General features: G+C 37.0%; 2 protein-coding genes across 3 annotated transcripts; both read left to right on the top strand.

Moving 5' to 3' along the window:
• The first annotated feature begins 21 nt into the window (after positions 1 to 21).
• Positions 22 to 9,238, top strand: LOC126593038 (BTB/POZ domain-containing protein FBL11). Of its 2 annotated transcripts, none has more exons than XM_050258894.1 (19): positions 22 to 477; positions 588 to 638; positions 780 to 906; positions 1,153 to 1,288; positions 1,394 to 1,443; positions 2,258 to 2,346; positions 2,433 to 2,538; positions 3,444 to 3,480; positions 3,573 to 3,724; positions 4,378 to 4,906; positions 5,409 to 5,684; positions 6,331 to 6,476; positions 6,849 to 7,196; positions 7,597 to 7,840; positions 8,122 to 8,177; positions 8,387 to 8,467; positions 8,599 to 8,643; positions 8,734 to 8,802; positions 8,922 to 9,079. In XM_050258894.1, exons 1-19 carry the CDS (start codon positions 302 to 304, stop codon positions 8,934 to 8,936), a joined length of 2,733 nt encoding a protein of 910 aa, XP_050114851.1. In that variant the 5' UTR covers positions 22 to 301; the 3' UTR covers positions 8,937 to 9,079. The 2 variants fall into 2 exon arrangements, with proteins under 2 accessions (XP_050114851.1, XP_050114850.1); XM_050258893.1 differs by having other exon boundaries at positions 24 to 477; positions 8,915 to 9,238.
• A 997-nt stretch (positions 9,239 to 10,235) lies between these two features.
• On the top strand, positions 10,236 to 13,755 carry LOC126592801 (histidinol-phosphate aminotransferase, chloroplastic-like). Its single transcript, XM_050258586.1, has 9 exons — positions 10,236 to 10,698; positions 11,312 to 11,395; positions 11,546 to 11,700; positions 11,828 to 11,925; positions 12,116 to 12,224; positions 12,485 to 12,642; positions 12,880 to 13,022; positions 13,110 to 13,250; positions 13,435 to 13,755. Exons 1-9 carry the CDS (start codon positions 10,471 to 10,473, stop codon positions 13,567 to 13,569), a joined length of 1,251 nt encoding a protein of 416 aa, XP_050114543.1. The 5' UTR covers positions 10,236 to 10,470; the 3' UTR covers positions 13,570 to 13,755.
• The last annotated feature ends 435 nt before the right edge of the window (positions 13,756 to 14,190 follow it).

Raw genomic sequence — 14,190 nt, 5'->3', positions numbered from 1 at the left:
GATCGAAACACAAATAATTGAAACGTATCGAATTGCAATCCTTCCCCTTCGTTCCTTCAGTGGAAGAAGCTACCATTTGGTCGCTAAAGGTGTTCGAACCTGGGTGGCCGAATAGCTCACCGAAATTATAAAAACATTTTGATGACTTCTGCCGAAAATCTACGATCATTCGTTCCTTCAGTGTTTGCCGAACGAGTGTGACTAGAAGCTACCTTCATTACAGAAAGGACACTCTGCTTCCATTTTCTACAGAGAGAGAGAGAGATCACTAAAGCTTTTCGGCATCGGAAAACCAGAGAGCATGGCTTCGACCTCCGACGACGACTTCATCACCGTCGTATGCACAAACCCCAGTCCAATCCAACCAAACACCACCCCGGATAAAGAAGTTCTAATTTCTGTCGAGAATATCCTATCCTGGGATTTGCCAGCCATTCTCCGTCACCAAACAGTCAGAGTTCAAGCACATCGGAACAGGTGCTGCCTGGCTTCTCATTTTCTCACTCATTTTCCGTTTGTTTCCCCAGAAAATTAAATGCGGCAAAATTAATTTTAATTTTGAGTTTGAATTCCATCTGTGCTTGCAGGCTAATCCAACACTCTTCGTACTTCCATGGACTCCTAAGCGGCAGCTTTAGGTAATCGATTTCCTTATTCCGAAAACTGAATCCGAGCTTAGAACTTTGACTGTAAATTTTGATTTTTGATTTTTAATTAAAAAGCTCTTTAATTGCTTGAATTTGATTGCTTCCGGTTAAAAAATTTGAATTTTTTTGTAGCGAATCGGGCCGGGAATGTATAGAAATTGAGTGGAACCTGGAAATATTTCTAAGCATTCTCAATTGTTTATATGACTCCCCATTGGGATTGGAAGTTACATCTGATAATTTCCTCCTTCTTTTTGAGGTAAATAAATTTAACTTTTTACTATGTGCTAGTTTTGATCCAATGGTGTTCTTATCTTTTATTCATTTGGTTATTTGTTTTGGCTTGATCTTAAAATTGTTCATACCATTCGACATTGTTGAAGAAAAACTGCATTTCATGACTTGAAGGTTGAATGTTTATTATTTCCACCTTTCAAATCACATCCAGTGTTTTGTGAAGTTAATATTATTCTTTTGAAAATACTGCGTTGCGTTTGCATTGCAGGGTGCACTCTATTTTGGAGTGGAGATGCTTCTCGTGAGATGTAAAACTTGGTTTTCTGAGGTAGTGTCGGCGGAGGTACAACCACAAATACAATTGGATGATTTGATTTCTATTTGGAGCTTCGGTGTAGAGCACGGTGAGAATGATTTGAACATGAATTTTTAATTTTTTGAAAAACTCATGTTCGAATTTAGCATTGTTATGTTCTCCAGTCTAATGGATGAAATGGAATACATTGCAGCCCTTGATTTTCTTCCAGAATTGTGTGCGAGCTATCTTGCCAGAAATTTTGTATGTTCTCAACTTATATTGAACTTCTGTGCACAATCATTATGTTTTGAAAAGCGTTGTGCTATGCACACACACCCTTGTTAATGTTTGTCCATTGATCTCCTTCAATTCATACGATCTGACGTTCGAAAATTGAGAAGGTGTGTTAGAAGTAAAAAAAGGGTGTGTGGATAGCACAACCCTTTGAAAATTCAATCATGCTTCAGTATTAACTCATAAATCTTTTTGGAAAGGATTTTTTACTGAAGTGGCTAGTGACGGGTTGTGGATTTATATTGACGTAATGACTGATGAGTAGAAAATTATGGTTAATTGTGAGGTAACATTTCAGTTGAATGATCTCTCTTTAGATTGGTTTGGTTTAGTCTTAATATTCATCGTACAGGGTCTAAAATAAAAGAGAGGGTTCTGTTTGAGATGGCTATGATATGAGGAGGATATAAGAGTTGAAGGAAGCCCAAAAGGGAGATGGGGAGAGACAAAGAGAATTAAATGATTTCTGAAAACACCATGACGTTGATCTAATAGTCTCCTGTCATCCCGAGCATGTGTCACTTTATTGATGATGTGGTCATGAACTCACGGATATATGGCTACTATTGTTTAATCTGAAAAAGATGCTTTGGTATATTTCTTCACGATCAAGTCGTTGCTAATAGTTGAATGGGAGGAGATTGTTTTCACTTAAGTGGCATCAGATCCTAGTGATTCGTATGTTAACAGGCTTATGATTTCTGTGTTTTGTGCAATATTTGTTCACTGTGCCCAACCTATTCACTAATTGAAACTGACAGATTATGGTTTGGTTTTCCAGATGTGGGCCATGTGCATGAATTATTTTGTAGATATTCCTTACGACTTATTACTATCTTGTGTAAAGCACATGGATTTGACAGTCGACAGGTTAGTTATCCTTTGAATAGCCTAGCTTAATTTTCTGTTAGACATATTGGCACTCTGATATCTTTACTCTTAGTTGTCTTTCACAGCGAGATGTATCTTTCCAATGCACTTTTAGTTTGGCTTGATGCTAACACAGAAAGGATGGATGGCTTGAGCAGAAATGAAGATGTCTGCACTGGCATTTTGAAAGAGGTACAGATCAACAATGTTTCATGTATATGTTGAGGACCAAAATGATATACAGCCTTGGAAGGTGACTTGTTTAACTAGGATCTACTACTGCTGCGAGTTATATCATAAGCAATTATCTTCAACCATGAATGCGACTCCATATCAGTTTTTGAAAAACATCAACATGCGAGGTACAATAAGCTTGACAGCCAATCCATAGCCTGCATAGTTTTAACTGGATAATAGGAAGGAAATGTTGCAACTTTCTGATGAAAGTCACCAAAGAGTGAGTTACCTAATAATCATAACAAATTGCCCCATCGAGCAACTTTTCAGTTTCATTTAAAGGCAGTTTAGCACTAATTGTTACTTGGATGAAACTTTTCCCAATATGCCTCATAATATAATGTGGACAATGCGGCATAATGTTATGTTCACAAGTTTGTGGAAATAGGTACGATAAGGGTAAACTATAGATCTAAAGACAAGAAGGGTAATTACCGCTCTATAATTAGAAATTATTGAACCATGTAGAGGGATTATTTACTTTGTGAGTTGTGACATGCCGTATTATAAAAGTTCATTACTTGTGCTACCAATTGATCCCTCGTATTCTTGAAAATAAATATGTAGGGGATTTTAGCAGTGTTATAATTGTCCTTGATGTAGTTAAGCGTAAATTTTACATCGTTTGTCTCTGTATATTTTCTGTATATTATTTTCTGAAGTTTATATGGTAAGTATAAAACTTAGTAAAATAGTGATTTAGTTCTCCTTAGTCATTCAGTAGCATTAAATCTGAATTTTCTGAGTTTAGGTATTCATAAAGCAGAAACCTGAAATACTACCATTCAGTATTTATCTGCCAAAATCTTTAGTAAACTGCAATCTTTGTGTTAAATCATCTATTGGTTGCTGTTGAACAGATCCGTGTACGCCTTTTGCCATTGTGGTTTGCTGCAGGTATGCTTAATTTTTTGATGTTAGACAAAGGGCACCAATACATACTCATTTTTTTCCTATTCTTACACAAACTGATCGGGTTCTTTTTTCAGAGAAAAGAAGTTCTTGTCATTTTTCTAAGTTTGCTGATCAGAGCATTGATTCAATTTTCAGACTACTGAGAATTCCATCCACTAGCTCAATAGAAGCCTTGGCCGATGGTCACTTGCATGACTTACGTATTCGGCTGACAAAATTTTCTAAGGTATTCCTGTCACTAAGGACCTCAGAACTCCGTTTGGAAAAAGGTTTTATTTTGTTTTTTCAGTTGAGGGTTTATATCTTAGTGGGATAAGGCTTAGTTGTCGGTGTAGTTTGAGGGTTTATATGACTCAAGGTACATCATACATGCGATGAAAGAATAACATTTCAGTGTTTTCTCTGTCCCATCATGTGCATATGCATCATATACATTCTTGAAGGCGGAGGGGGAAAGTAACAAATGGGAGGTTTTTTATTAGGAATTTTATTTTTTCCTTTTAGGAAGTTTTATGTCCGTTTCCAGTAGATGCTAATCTGTTTTTTTGGAAGTTATACAAGGGTCTATCAGATAAACTTTTCTTAAGGGTTAGAGTTACTGTTCATATGAAGACGGTAGTGCCAACTGCCAAGGTCTTTGCAAAGAGTAATTAAGGGAGGTTATATGGGTGCATCAAGAATCAAGATCCATCCCGTGATACAGAGACTAAGCAAATTTTGAAATTTATTAGGAAAAAGGATGGAGATATTTATGTGCATGCTGTCAAACTATTGATATCATAGATTCGTGGTGTATAGTTTCTTAGTATCTGAAACATCAAACATTTGGCGGACAGTTAATGTTCATTAGTATATAACTTAGTCTTTTTCTTTGTGCAGAAAGTAAATCTTTCAAGTTGCCCACAGATGACATCAGTCGTGCTACTTTTTTCTTTGCTTCCTTTTTCAAACAGTATGGAATACACTCTAAGGAGTATTGAACAGTCACCATTTAACCTTAAACATCTTGAACGAGAATCTTCTGCACTACTGAAGTCGTTGCCAACTTTGTCTTTTGAAGCGGTACAAGAGGTGGATATTTCCAAGTGTCCAAGGTTACATCTTGAAACTGCCATTGAATGCTTTTGCAAATCATTTCCATCTTTAAGAACACTGAAGGCAGCTTTTTTATTGAACTTCAAGATAAGCACTTTGCGCAAACTGGTGCTGAAATGCCCCATGGTCTGTGAAATTGACTTGACTATTGACACTACTCCAATTATATCATCACAAGTGTCTGTTGTATCCTCAAGTCCAGATATAACACCTCAAATATCAAATTCGCCCTTAAATTGTCGGGATATGACTTCTTTTTACTCTGGACTATCTCTTGCAAAACTCACATTGGAGGGCCGAAGCGATCTTTATGGTGAGATATTTTTCAATAGTTCCAGATTTTCTATTGATAAAGTCGTTAATGTTTCGTACCTCTAAAAGATAGTTTGGCATACTGATTTCATTGACAGTTGTCTTTGTTAAACTTGTGGACAAAGTTAGTGGAAAAATGCTTACCATTCTATTGCATATAAGACATGAGATCATCGTAAACCCCATAAAGTGGAAATTTTGGCCTTTCTGTGGCATGCTATTGATGAAAGCATATGTACACATTATTAATAATGTTGGGCCAGGGATTTTGGAATGTTCTACTCTGACATTTGAATGCTGCAATGGTGGAATTATTGGATTTCTTTTTTGAAGTATTTTTCCTTGTAATTTAATTAGCCCAGGAAAGGTTCAATATTGTGAATGCGCAGTTGCACACACATGAATCCCATAATGCATGATACTTGTTTTTCCTTTTTATTGGTGGCGCCTGATTTTGCATCATTGTTCACCCTACTAACATTTCCTTTCAACGTTTATGCCAGATTCAGATCTTCAGTACATCTCCAGATTCTGTGTCTGCTTGCAATACCTAAACCTCAAAGGGTGTATTTCATTAACTGATGTTGGCATAGCAAGTGTTCTACGCAGATGTATTAAGCTGCACTCCGTTTTAGTATGTGACACCTCCTTCGGGATTAATTCAGTTTTAGCTCTTTGTTCTAGCTCTTCCAATCATATTGCTGTCCAACAAATTGAAAACGAGCAATTGGATTCCTTGGCACATAATCTTCAAACACTTCACATGGGAAGCTGCAAATGTGAGTGTCAATTCCCTTGTTACTTTTGCTTTGGGAGTTTATAATTTGAACTTTGAAGACTTATGTCCATCAACATCCTCATTCTCTACAAGCAGAAACTCTAGGGATTTCATTTTTATTTTTTATTATTTTCATTTTTGAGAATTGAGATACTTGGTATAAGGCACCATTTGTCCATATAGTTCACAGAAAGTGTAGTGTATAGCTTCTCTGTCTTTGACCAGTGCTTCCATATACAAGAAATTAAAAAATAAAACCCGAGAGAAGTAACAATTTCTAACTGGGAAGTCTTTGAGAATTGCTTGACTAAGATTTAGCTTAACTGTACTTGCTATTGGGTACTTGAGGTTAGTAGTAAGGCCTTTCTTTGTCTTTCTGATATATGTCGGTCCTATAATCTGTTATTATATGAAATTCTTTCGCAGCATTGACCGGTTAACACAATTTCTGTCATTTCTTATATTTACTGATGATTTGAGATGATCTAGGACCTAAAAAGTTTTGAAATGATGGCTGTAACAAATCCAACCAGTTCAGATGAGCTGCGTTAATTTCATTTCCGGGTCTAGATTATGTAAAAATGGACCAAGCCTAAAGTTCACTGGATGACACGTATGATGCATGGTCAATCGTTTTTGTTTCTCAGGTGTTGATGAAGCATCTCTTGTAAAGCTTATGTCTCAAATGCAAAAGCTGAAGACTCTTTGCTTAAGTGATACTTACCTTTCTGATGGTGCTCTATATAGTTTCAGAAGTTCTTCCTTGGAGATGCTTGATGTTTCTAATACTGTGGTGAGTCATCAAAGTTAGTGATTATACACACTAACATATGCATGTGATTGTGAGAAATAAGTTAGTTACATGGCTATACTCCCTTAGCGGGTAAGTTAATCCTGCAACTACATCCTAGTATGCTCCTAAGGTTCCTATGCATCTATGAAGTCAATTGGCCTTGCACATAAACCCTTGTGAGTATTAACATAGACAACACACTGTTTCTTGCATAAATCTGGTTTATATAATTGGGGAATCAATGGAAGGAAGCTGATGTAAAACTCTTTGAAAAGTTCAACTTGGTAATGGATATAAGACATCAGGTAAAACCCATCTGTGTTCCTATTATCATGGATGTAACCATGGTAATTATGTGCTTGTAAATTTCAGGTTTCAAAAGCTGCTTTAGCTCATCTCATCAGTGGAAATCCAGGTTTAAAGTGTTTGAAAGCGAGAGGATGCAGGAATTTGTCTCAACAGGAAGGTGAGGCTCAGAAGCGAGCATTTTCTTCCTCCTACTCTTGCAGAGAACTGCATAATGAAATAGGAAGAACTTGCGTACTGGAAGAAATTGCACTTGGATGGGGATTTTCTTACTCCTCTTTGAAAGCTCTGAAACCCGCAGTCACATCACTGAGGAAAATAACTGTGGGCTTAGGTGGATCATTAGGTGAAGATGGACTGAGAAAACTACCAACTATTTCTCCTATGCTAGAGTCAATTATTCTTTATTTTCAGGTAACTTGTTTGTGGATTTTGAGACAATTGTAGACAATACCTGAAACATCCCTTGTGGCTCATGCCGTTATACATGCATTAGCTGTAACATCATCAATACTAAAAGTACTCAGGGACAATTAGTTTTAAATATTGAATTTTGCGAGAGACACTTCCCCTATTTGCGTGGTTAGTTCACCTATCAGATAAATTCTTATTGATCAGATCAGCATGAGTTAACTGATGTCTCCTTAGGTATATATTCATGCAGTTTTGGTGATATTAGTTTTGGCGAAAGACACACTTCTTTTTCTTCTTCTTTCGGTTTCAAAATATATGTTTCTCTTGCATCAAAACCTACATTTGAATATGAAATATACAGTTATTGTTTGTTTGTACGATGATTTTGATACTTTTACAGGTAATATCTGATGGTGCCATTTTGAGCATTATGGAAAATCTGAAGAACTTGGTAGTTTTTGCTTTGTGTCACTGTCTTGGTGATATATCTATTTTAAGCTTTAAGTTTTCCATGCCAAACCTGAGGACGTTGAAACTTGAGCGGGTGACCCCTTGGATAACCAACAATGATTTGGTTATTCTTACTCAAAGCTGTACAAATCTGGTTGAGCTTTCGCTGCTAGGGTGTACGCTTCTGAATTCAGGTTAGGAGCTATTTGTTTCAAAGGGTATCATTTGAGCTTGCCTTGTATTGACACAGCATGTAGACATTTCCTTAGTCATATCTAATTCATGATTCGATTTCCCAATAACAAGCGCTTCAGTGGGTAACCTGTTCTTGGTTTCTTTCTATTCCATTACAGGAATATCCTTTTGTTGTGTTATCTGTGTGCGAGTGTACCTCTAAAGCAAATTGAAAACAGTAGCTACTCTTTTTGGGGTAATTGATATGCCACTTTAACTTTCTGTTCTCTCTTGTTTGCAGAGTCTCAGCGGATAATTTCGCATGGATGGCCAGGCTTGGTTTCAGTCCATCTTGAGGTTTTTGCCGTTTTCAAGTTCTTCTTGTTTTCTAGCCATGATACTTATATATGTGTCAATGACTGGTTCACTTGACACATAATTATCAGTTCGATCTGTGATTTTAAAATTCTGTTCTTCTTGTGTTTTTGGAGGTCCCCTGCACTACTTTTTCCATATTTGTCAGTGCGCCATGTATGTTGACAAATGTGATCGATTTTGATGTTTAGGAGTGTGGACAACTGACAGCGAAGGGGGTTTCTTCTCTTTTTAGATGTAAAGCTCTTGAAGATCTCTTGCTGCGTCATAATGTGAGATTTGAGCAACTGTTTCTTTTCATCTTGCATTCTCATCTGATAAATATTGTTGTGCCGCTACTACATATACTGCAACTGGAACATCGTATACCTTCCGATAATACTATCACTGTCTGTTTATACAGGGCCCTGGGATACAGAAAAGCTTTATTTTCGACGCTGCTTCAAAGGTAATACCTCAGTTCTTGTATTCAATTAGAGGAATCAAGTTTAACGGTTAATAAGTTAATACAATCGCGTGCCTTTTGTGTTGATTTCAGTTTCCAATGCTTAGGAAAGTATCGTTAGACTTGTGTGATGCCAGTGAAGGTGATTTTGACATTCCGAATGTAAGTTATTCTCTCTCTCTCTCTCACGCGCGCACGAGCGCATGACCTTTTTCACTCAAGTGTTAGTGTTTCCTTCAAAACAACCTAAAGGGATCTGTGTTGTTTGTTGTAGTATGCAGATAGGTATTTCTTAAGTACTGTCAAGATTGCAAGATGCAAGACCGAGAAATGTGGCCGGAACGTTGCGTTTCTCGAGGCTCGGAGGAGGCTGGTGCACAAAGAAACACTTGTACTGGTATGGAACAGCAGCACCGCCACTAGAACGGTGGTGAAAGAAAGACTCTAATTAACAACAGTGACGAACAATCCGTCGTCCTTTTTTTTTTCTTACACTTTCGGAATATTGAACCCACAATCGAGTAATCTTGGGTTAAGATATATTTTGACCCCATTAGTGAGTAATTTTTTAAACGAAGAGATAAAGTGTTCGATGAAATGCCTCTCTGACGTTTTTCATCACTCCCCACATTATGACAAATATTTAGCTCCGCCACTCTGTAGCTATGTTTGAAACTCTAACCTCAAGAGTAGGGTCGAACACGATCCTACGGTTGAAGTTAGAAGTGTGCACGCAGGTGAACTAGAATTACTTTTTACAATCATATGTTTGAGTTATATATGATGGACTCGTAGAGGAAATGATTTCCGCACTCCCTCTTTATCCTCTTGTAATGTCCCTCTAGTTTCTAGTTACATGCTTGGATAAATCAACGATGAATCAAGAACTGAAAATCATTTCCCCCTACATAACTCGACCTCAAATGTCTGTACAGATTTGTAATAATCCTACACATCATTGCGGATGTTGAATGTCGTTTAGGATATCTGCAATTTCATTTCTAGTCAAGAGGCAAAATAATTTATCGTAAACGACAGGAAAAACAAAATACTCAAGGTGTGAGGTATCCATCGAGTTCGATATATTCAAGTGACTATTTAGTTATGAGCTAATGGGCTGTAGGTTCACAATTGCGTGAATATGAACTTTATATTCATATATACTTATGGGGCTATTGACCAATATACACGCACACACACACTTATGGGCTAATTGGACGAGAATTAAAGATCCGGCTTAAAATTTAAGGAGTTTTAACGAAACACTTCCGATACTGTTTACTTTAACAAAAAATGATATTTTTACTCTAAAAAATCACTCATGATACTATTCAGTTACAACACATTTTTGTTTTTTTATTAAAACTCCAAATTTTAAAGTCATTTTTATTAATTTTCCTTAAAATTTACATAAAAAATGTCCTAGCAAATTACATATTGACTCAAAAGTGAACAATCACTTAATAAATATTATTTACAACAAATTTTCATTTTTTGGGGTTTTTGAGGTTTTTTTTTTTGTTTTTGAAAACTTGCCGAATGAGTTTTCAAAAAAAAAAAAAAAAATCGAAAAGTGACGTGAAAACGAACGGTATCAAACCGTCGTTGTGGAATAAAAATCAGGTTTCAAAAGTGGTAGGACGAAAACAATCGCCGGCGGCTGTCACAAGAGTCGGATTAGGATTCAACACCAAACTCCTTTGAACGCTGGGAATCTGGGATACTGGGTTTTTCTCTCTGCCGCCGCCACGAGCACAGGTTGTCGCTGCCATTACCTACCTCCACTCTGAGCTCTCACCCGCCGTCGCCGCCATCCATTGGTAGAGGTTGATGGGTGTGATTGATATATACAACGTTTCCTCGCTCCGATTAACCACCACCCGCAGACCCAGCTGTGGAATTGAAGGAAATAGTAGGAGGAGGGTGGTGGCTATGGCGTCCACAATCCCTGTGCAGCAGAAAGAAGTCAACGACGGTCAACAGCGTTTGACTGGCGACTCGTTCATTCGACCCCATTTGAGGAACTTGTCTCCTTATCAGCCCATTTTACCATTCGAGGTAATTTCAAGTCCAAAGGATTTGATTTTTCTTGCTCTAGTTGGTATGAAGTCAGTTTAGTTTATCACTACTTTTCTAAATTTCTTTTTGTTTATGTGGATTTAGTCAGCTGTATAATGCATTTCAATGAGCAGGTTGATAATTTATTGTCTGTGAGTATGAATCGATATTTTCATCCTAGCATCGCGAATGTATGATGAATATGGTTCTAGTGTTGGCAAAATCGAGCTGGAGTAGCGTGTTTTTATGAACCTTGAGTTTATACCATCTTGATTCATCTTAATTGTTATTTGAACTTGTAAAGATTAGGTCTTTGCCCGGGATGAGATTGTCCAGGTGAGGATGATGAGGTCTTTCCCCGGGATGAGAATGTCCGGGTGAGGATGATGATCATTCTGTTAAAGAAATTGTTTATCTATGCTTTCTTTTTGTTTCTTATGATTTTGTTTGCTGTGTATTCGTCATTGTAATGGTTTTTTTTTAGGTTGAATTTGATATCTCTTAGTTGGTTGGTACTCGATTATGTTCAATCCGTTCCATTGTTTGTTAACTTTTTCTGTAAGTAAATTTCTGTCCAGAGTCCAAACCATTGAATACACTTCTTTTGCTACAGGTTTTGTCAACCAGACTTGGAAGGAAGCCTGAGGACATCATCAAGTTAGATGCAAATGAAAACCCTTATGGTCCTCCTCCGGAGGTAAGTCATACATGCCACCTCACTTGGTTTCGTAGCAAAATAAATTTTGATACTACATATGGTTTTATGGAGTTATTTAGTTTTAAGCGCCATCATTCCAAGCTTTGTATACCGCTTTATGTTCTTTCTGAAATTTTATGTTATTTGTAGGTTATTGAAGCTTTGGGTGCATTGAAATTCCCATATATTTATCCTGATCCTGAAAGCCGTCGATTACGTGCTGCCCTGGCAAAGGATTCGGGCCTTGAATCTGATTATATTCTTGTCGGGTGTGGTGCTGATGAGCTCATTGATTTGATTATGAGGTCAGAACTGATTATTATGTTTGTATAAGATTCTAACAATGCTATCCTTTATGATTATTATTGTTACTTTTGTCTATCACTTCCTGATCTTCTATTTCATTTGTCCGTTATTAAAATATTGCTGAAGATGTGTGCTTGATCCTGGTGACAAGATTGTTGATTGTCCACCAACGTTCACAATGTATGAATTTGATGCTGCAGTAAACGCAGCTTCTGTCATTAAAGGTAAAGTTAACTTCCTGCTTAATTTACCATGGAAAATATAATTTTAGAATATTTGAAGAAAGTTTATCCTTGCATATATGTGAAACTGTTAGCTTATCTGCCCTCTCCCCAAATACAAAAGACCTCAGCTCATATACTTCGATGTACATTATGTGTGCATTATCCTACGTGTTTCGGTGGAACTGTGCAGTGCCAAGGAAGTCGGATTTTAGCTTGGATGTAGAAGTCATTTCAGATGTTGTTTTACAGGAAAAACCAAAGTGCATATTCCTAACTTCTCCCAACAATCCAGATGGGAGGTAACTGAAAATTGTCTCTTTCTGTACATATGCCTGATATTCGGAATTGCATCGTCAGTTAGGAAAACTTTGATACAATTGTTCCTGATTCTTATATTCTTTATCACAATGAACAGTCATATATGCTTTAGATTTGAGATGGTTTATTCCGACTTAATGACCCCACATACTGTCTTATCATAAGATAAGATGTATGGTTTCTTTAATCTGAGTGTCACTCTAAGATTTTGTATTTTCATGCTCTACTTATTTGATGACAGTATAATCAGTGATGAGATTCTCTTGAAAATTCTTGAGCTTCCTATATTGGTGGTGCTGGATGAAGCATATATTGAGTTTTCAGGACTCGAATCGAAGATGCAATGGGTGAAAAAGCATGAGAATTTAATTGTTCTGCGAACATTCAGCAAACGAGCTGGTATTCTTTGTTTTGTTTTGAGAAGTCATTACTTGTGACATTGCTTTATATAATTCCGTTATGGTACTATTGAATAATGAAATCTTCTGCTTTTGTACTATTGGCACTTCTAATGATTTCCAGTAACAAGATTTTCGATATACAAACTTTGGTTCTCTTTTGTTTGTCAATTTAAAATTTCTAGTTTCAACCTTTTATGTAAATGGATTGATTCTTTGGCGATGCGCAATGGTGCAGGCTTAGCTGGACTCCGTGTAGGATATGGAGCATTTCCGCTGAGCATAATTGAATACCTGTGGAGAGCTAAGCAACCATATAATGTGTCTGTCACTGCTGAAGTTTCTGCTTGTGCAGCATTGCAGAATCCCACCTATCTTGAGGTTAGGATTCTTCAGATTTCTCCCCATGCTTCCTGTGACTCTTAACAATTGAAGTGTATTTCTAATATCGGTTACAACATATACCAGACGGTGAAAGAAGCTTTGCTACAAGAGAGGGAGAGGCTTTTCAACCTTCTAAAGGAGCTGCCATTTCTCAACCCGTATCCAAGCTATTCCAATTTCATTCTTTGTGAGGTTACATCGGGAATGGATGCTAAGAAGCTGAAGGTATTTTTTCATCTTTTCCTCCTCAATATACCGTTATGTCATCCAATTTACGCAATCCACCAATTCATAATTTTCGACCTGCTATTCAACATGGAAACTTAAATAACATACATGCGTAGATTCATCCCTGTATTTCTTTCAAAGCATTCCTTAGCGAGCGAGGTTTCAATTTTGATTGATACAGGAGGACCTTGCGAAAATGGGAGTGATGATTCGTCACTACAACAACAAAGAGCTGAAGGGTTACGTTCGCGTATCTGTTGGGAAGCCGGAACACACAGATGCATTGATGGATTGCCTCAGACGCTTGTCGTCTTAATGCAGCACCTTGAACCAATTTCTCTCTCTCTCTCTTTCTTTTGATCAGCAGTTAGTGAATGATTGGAGTTTTATGGGACTCATTTTACTTGTCAATTTATTTCTGAAAAGACAAAGATTCCGGCGATAGCTGTCGTTAAAAAGCAGGAAAATTATATGTGCAACCGTCGTGATTTGGATTGGACAACTTACTAGGTTCTTCGATGAATGCTGAATGAAGAAATGGATGCCCCTCAACCCAAATTGAAGGTAGAAACAAATGAAGCAGTTATGAACACCACTTATCACTTCTAATCCTCCCAAAAAGGAGAATCGAGATTGGGGATAAGTTTCCTTCATAACTAATTAATCTTCTATGTTTAATTTAGACAAACTTCGGAAGTTTTCATTACTTGGGATTGAAATATATATAGGGTCACTCTAAAAATTTTGATTTTGGAGGACATAGACTCCGAAATTAAGCAATTTTGGAGGACAAGTTTTCATTACTTGTACAAAATCAATATTGTTCTTCCTTGAAAGTCTCGATAGTATAATTAAGCAATTTTAATAATTATAAAATTAAACTCTCCTGCTGTCAAGTTCCTCTTCCAATCAATTCCTTTCTCATCATCCGGTTGAA

This window comes from Malus sylvestris, chromosome 12 (assembly GCF_916048215.2).
Source record: "Malus sylvestris chromosome 12, drMalSylv7.2, whole genome shotgun sequence".
NCBI classification, from domain to species: domain Eukaryota; kingdom Viridiplantae; phylum Streptophyta; class Magnoliopsida; order Rosales; family Rosaceae; genus Malus; species Malus sylvestris.
Note: the sequence above shows the minus strand (reverse complement) of the source record. Positions and strands in the feature narration are given on the sequence as shown.

Excerpts from the sequence above, each read along its gene's own strand:
- LOC126592801 (XM_050258586.1), top strand. The coding sequence starts at position 10,471 with ATGGGTGTGATTGATATATACAACGTTTCCTCGCTCCGATTAACCACC. Across the intron at positions 12,643-12,879 it reads AACATTCAGCAAACGAGCTG|GCTTAGCTGGACTCCGTGTA; the intron begins GTATTCTTTGTT and ends GCAATGGTGCAG. Across the intron at positions 13,023-13,109 it reads AGAATCCCACCTATCTTGAG|ACGGTGAAAGAAGCTTTGCT; the intron begins GTTAGGATTCTT and ends AACATATACCAG.
- LOC126593038 (XM_050258893.1), top strand. The coding sequence starts at position 302 with ATGGCTTCGACCTCCGACGACGACTTCATCACCGTCGTATGCACAAAC. Across the intron at positions 639-779 it reads CTCCTAAGCGGCAGCTTTAG|CGAATCGGGCCGGGAATGTA; the intron begins GTAATCGATTTC and ends ATTTTTTTGTAG. Across the intron at positions 1,289-1,393 it reads GAGCTTCGGTGTAGAGCACG|CCCTTGATTTTCTTCCAGAA; the intron begins GTGAGAATGATT and ends AATACATTGCAG.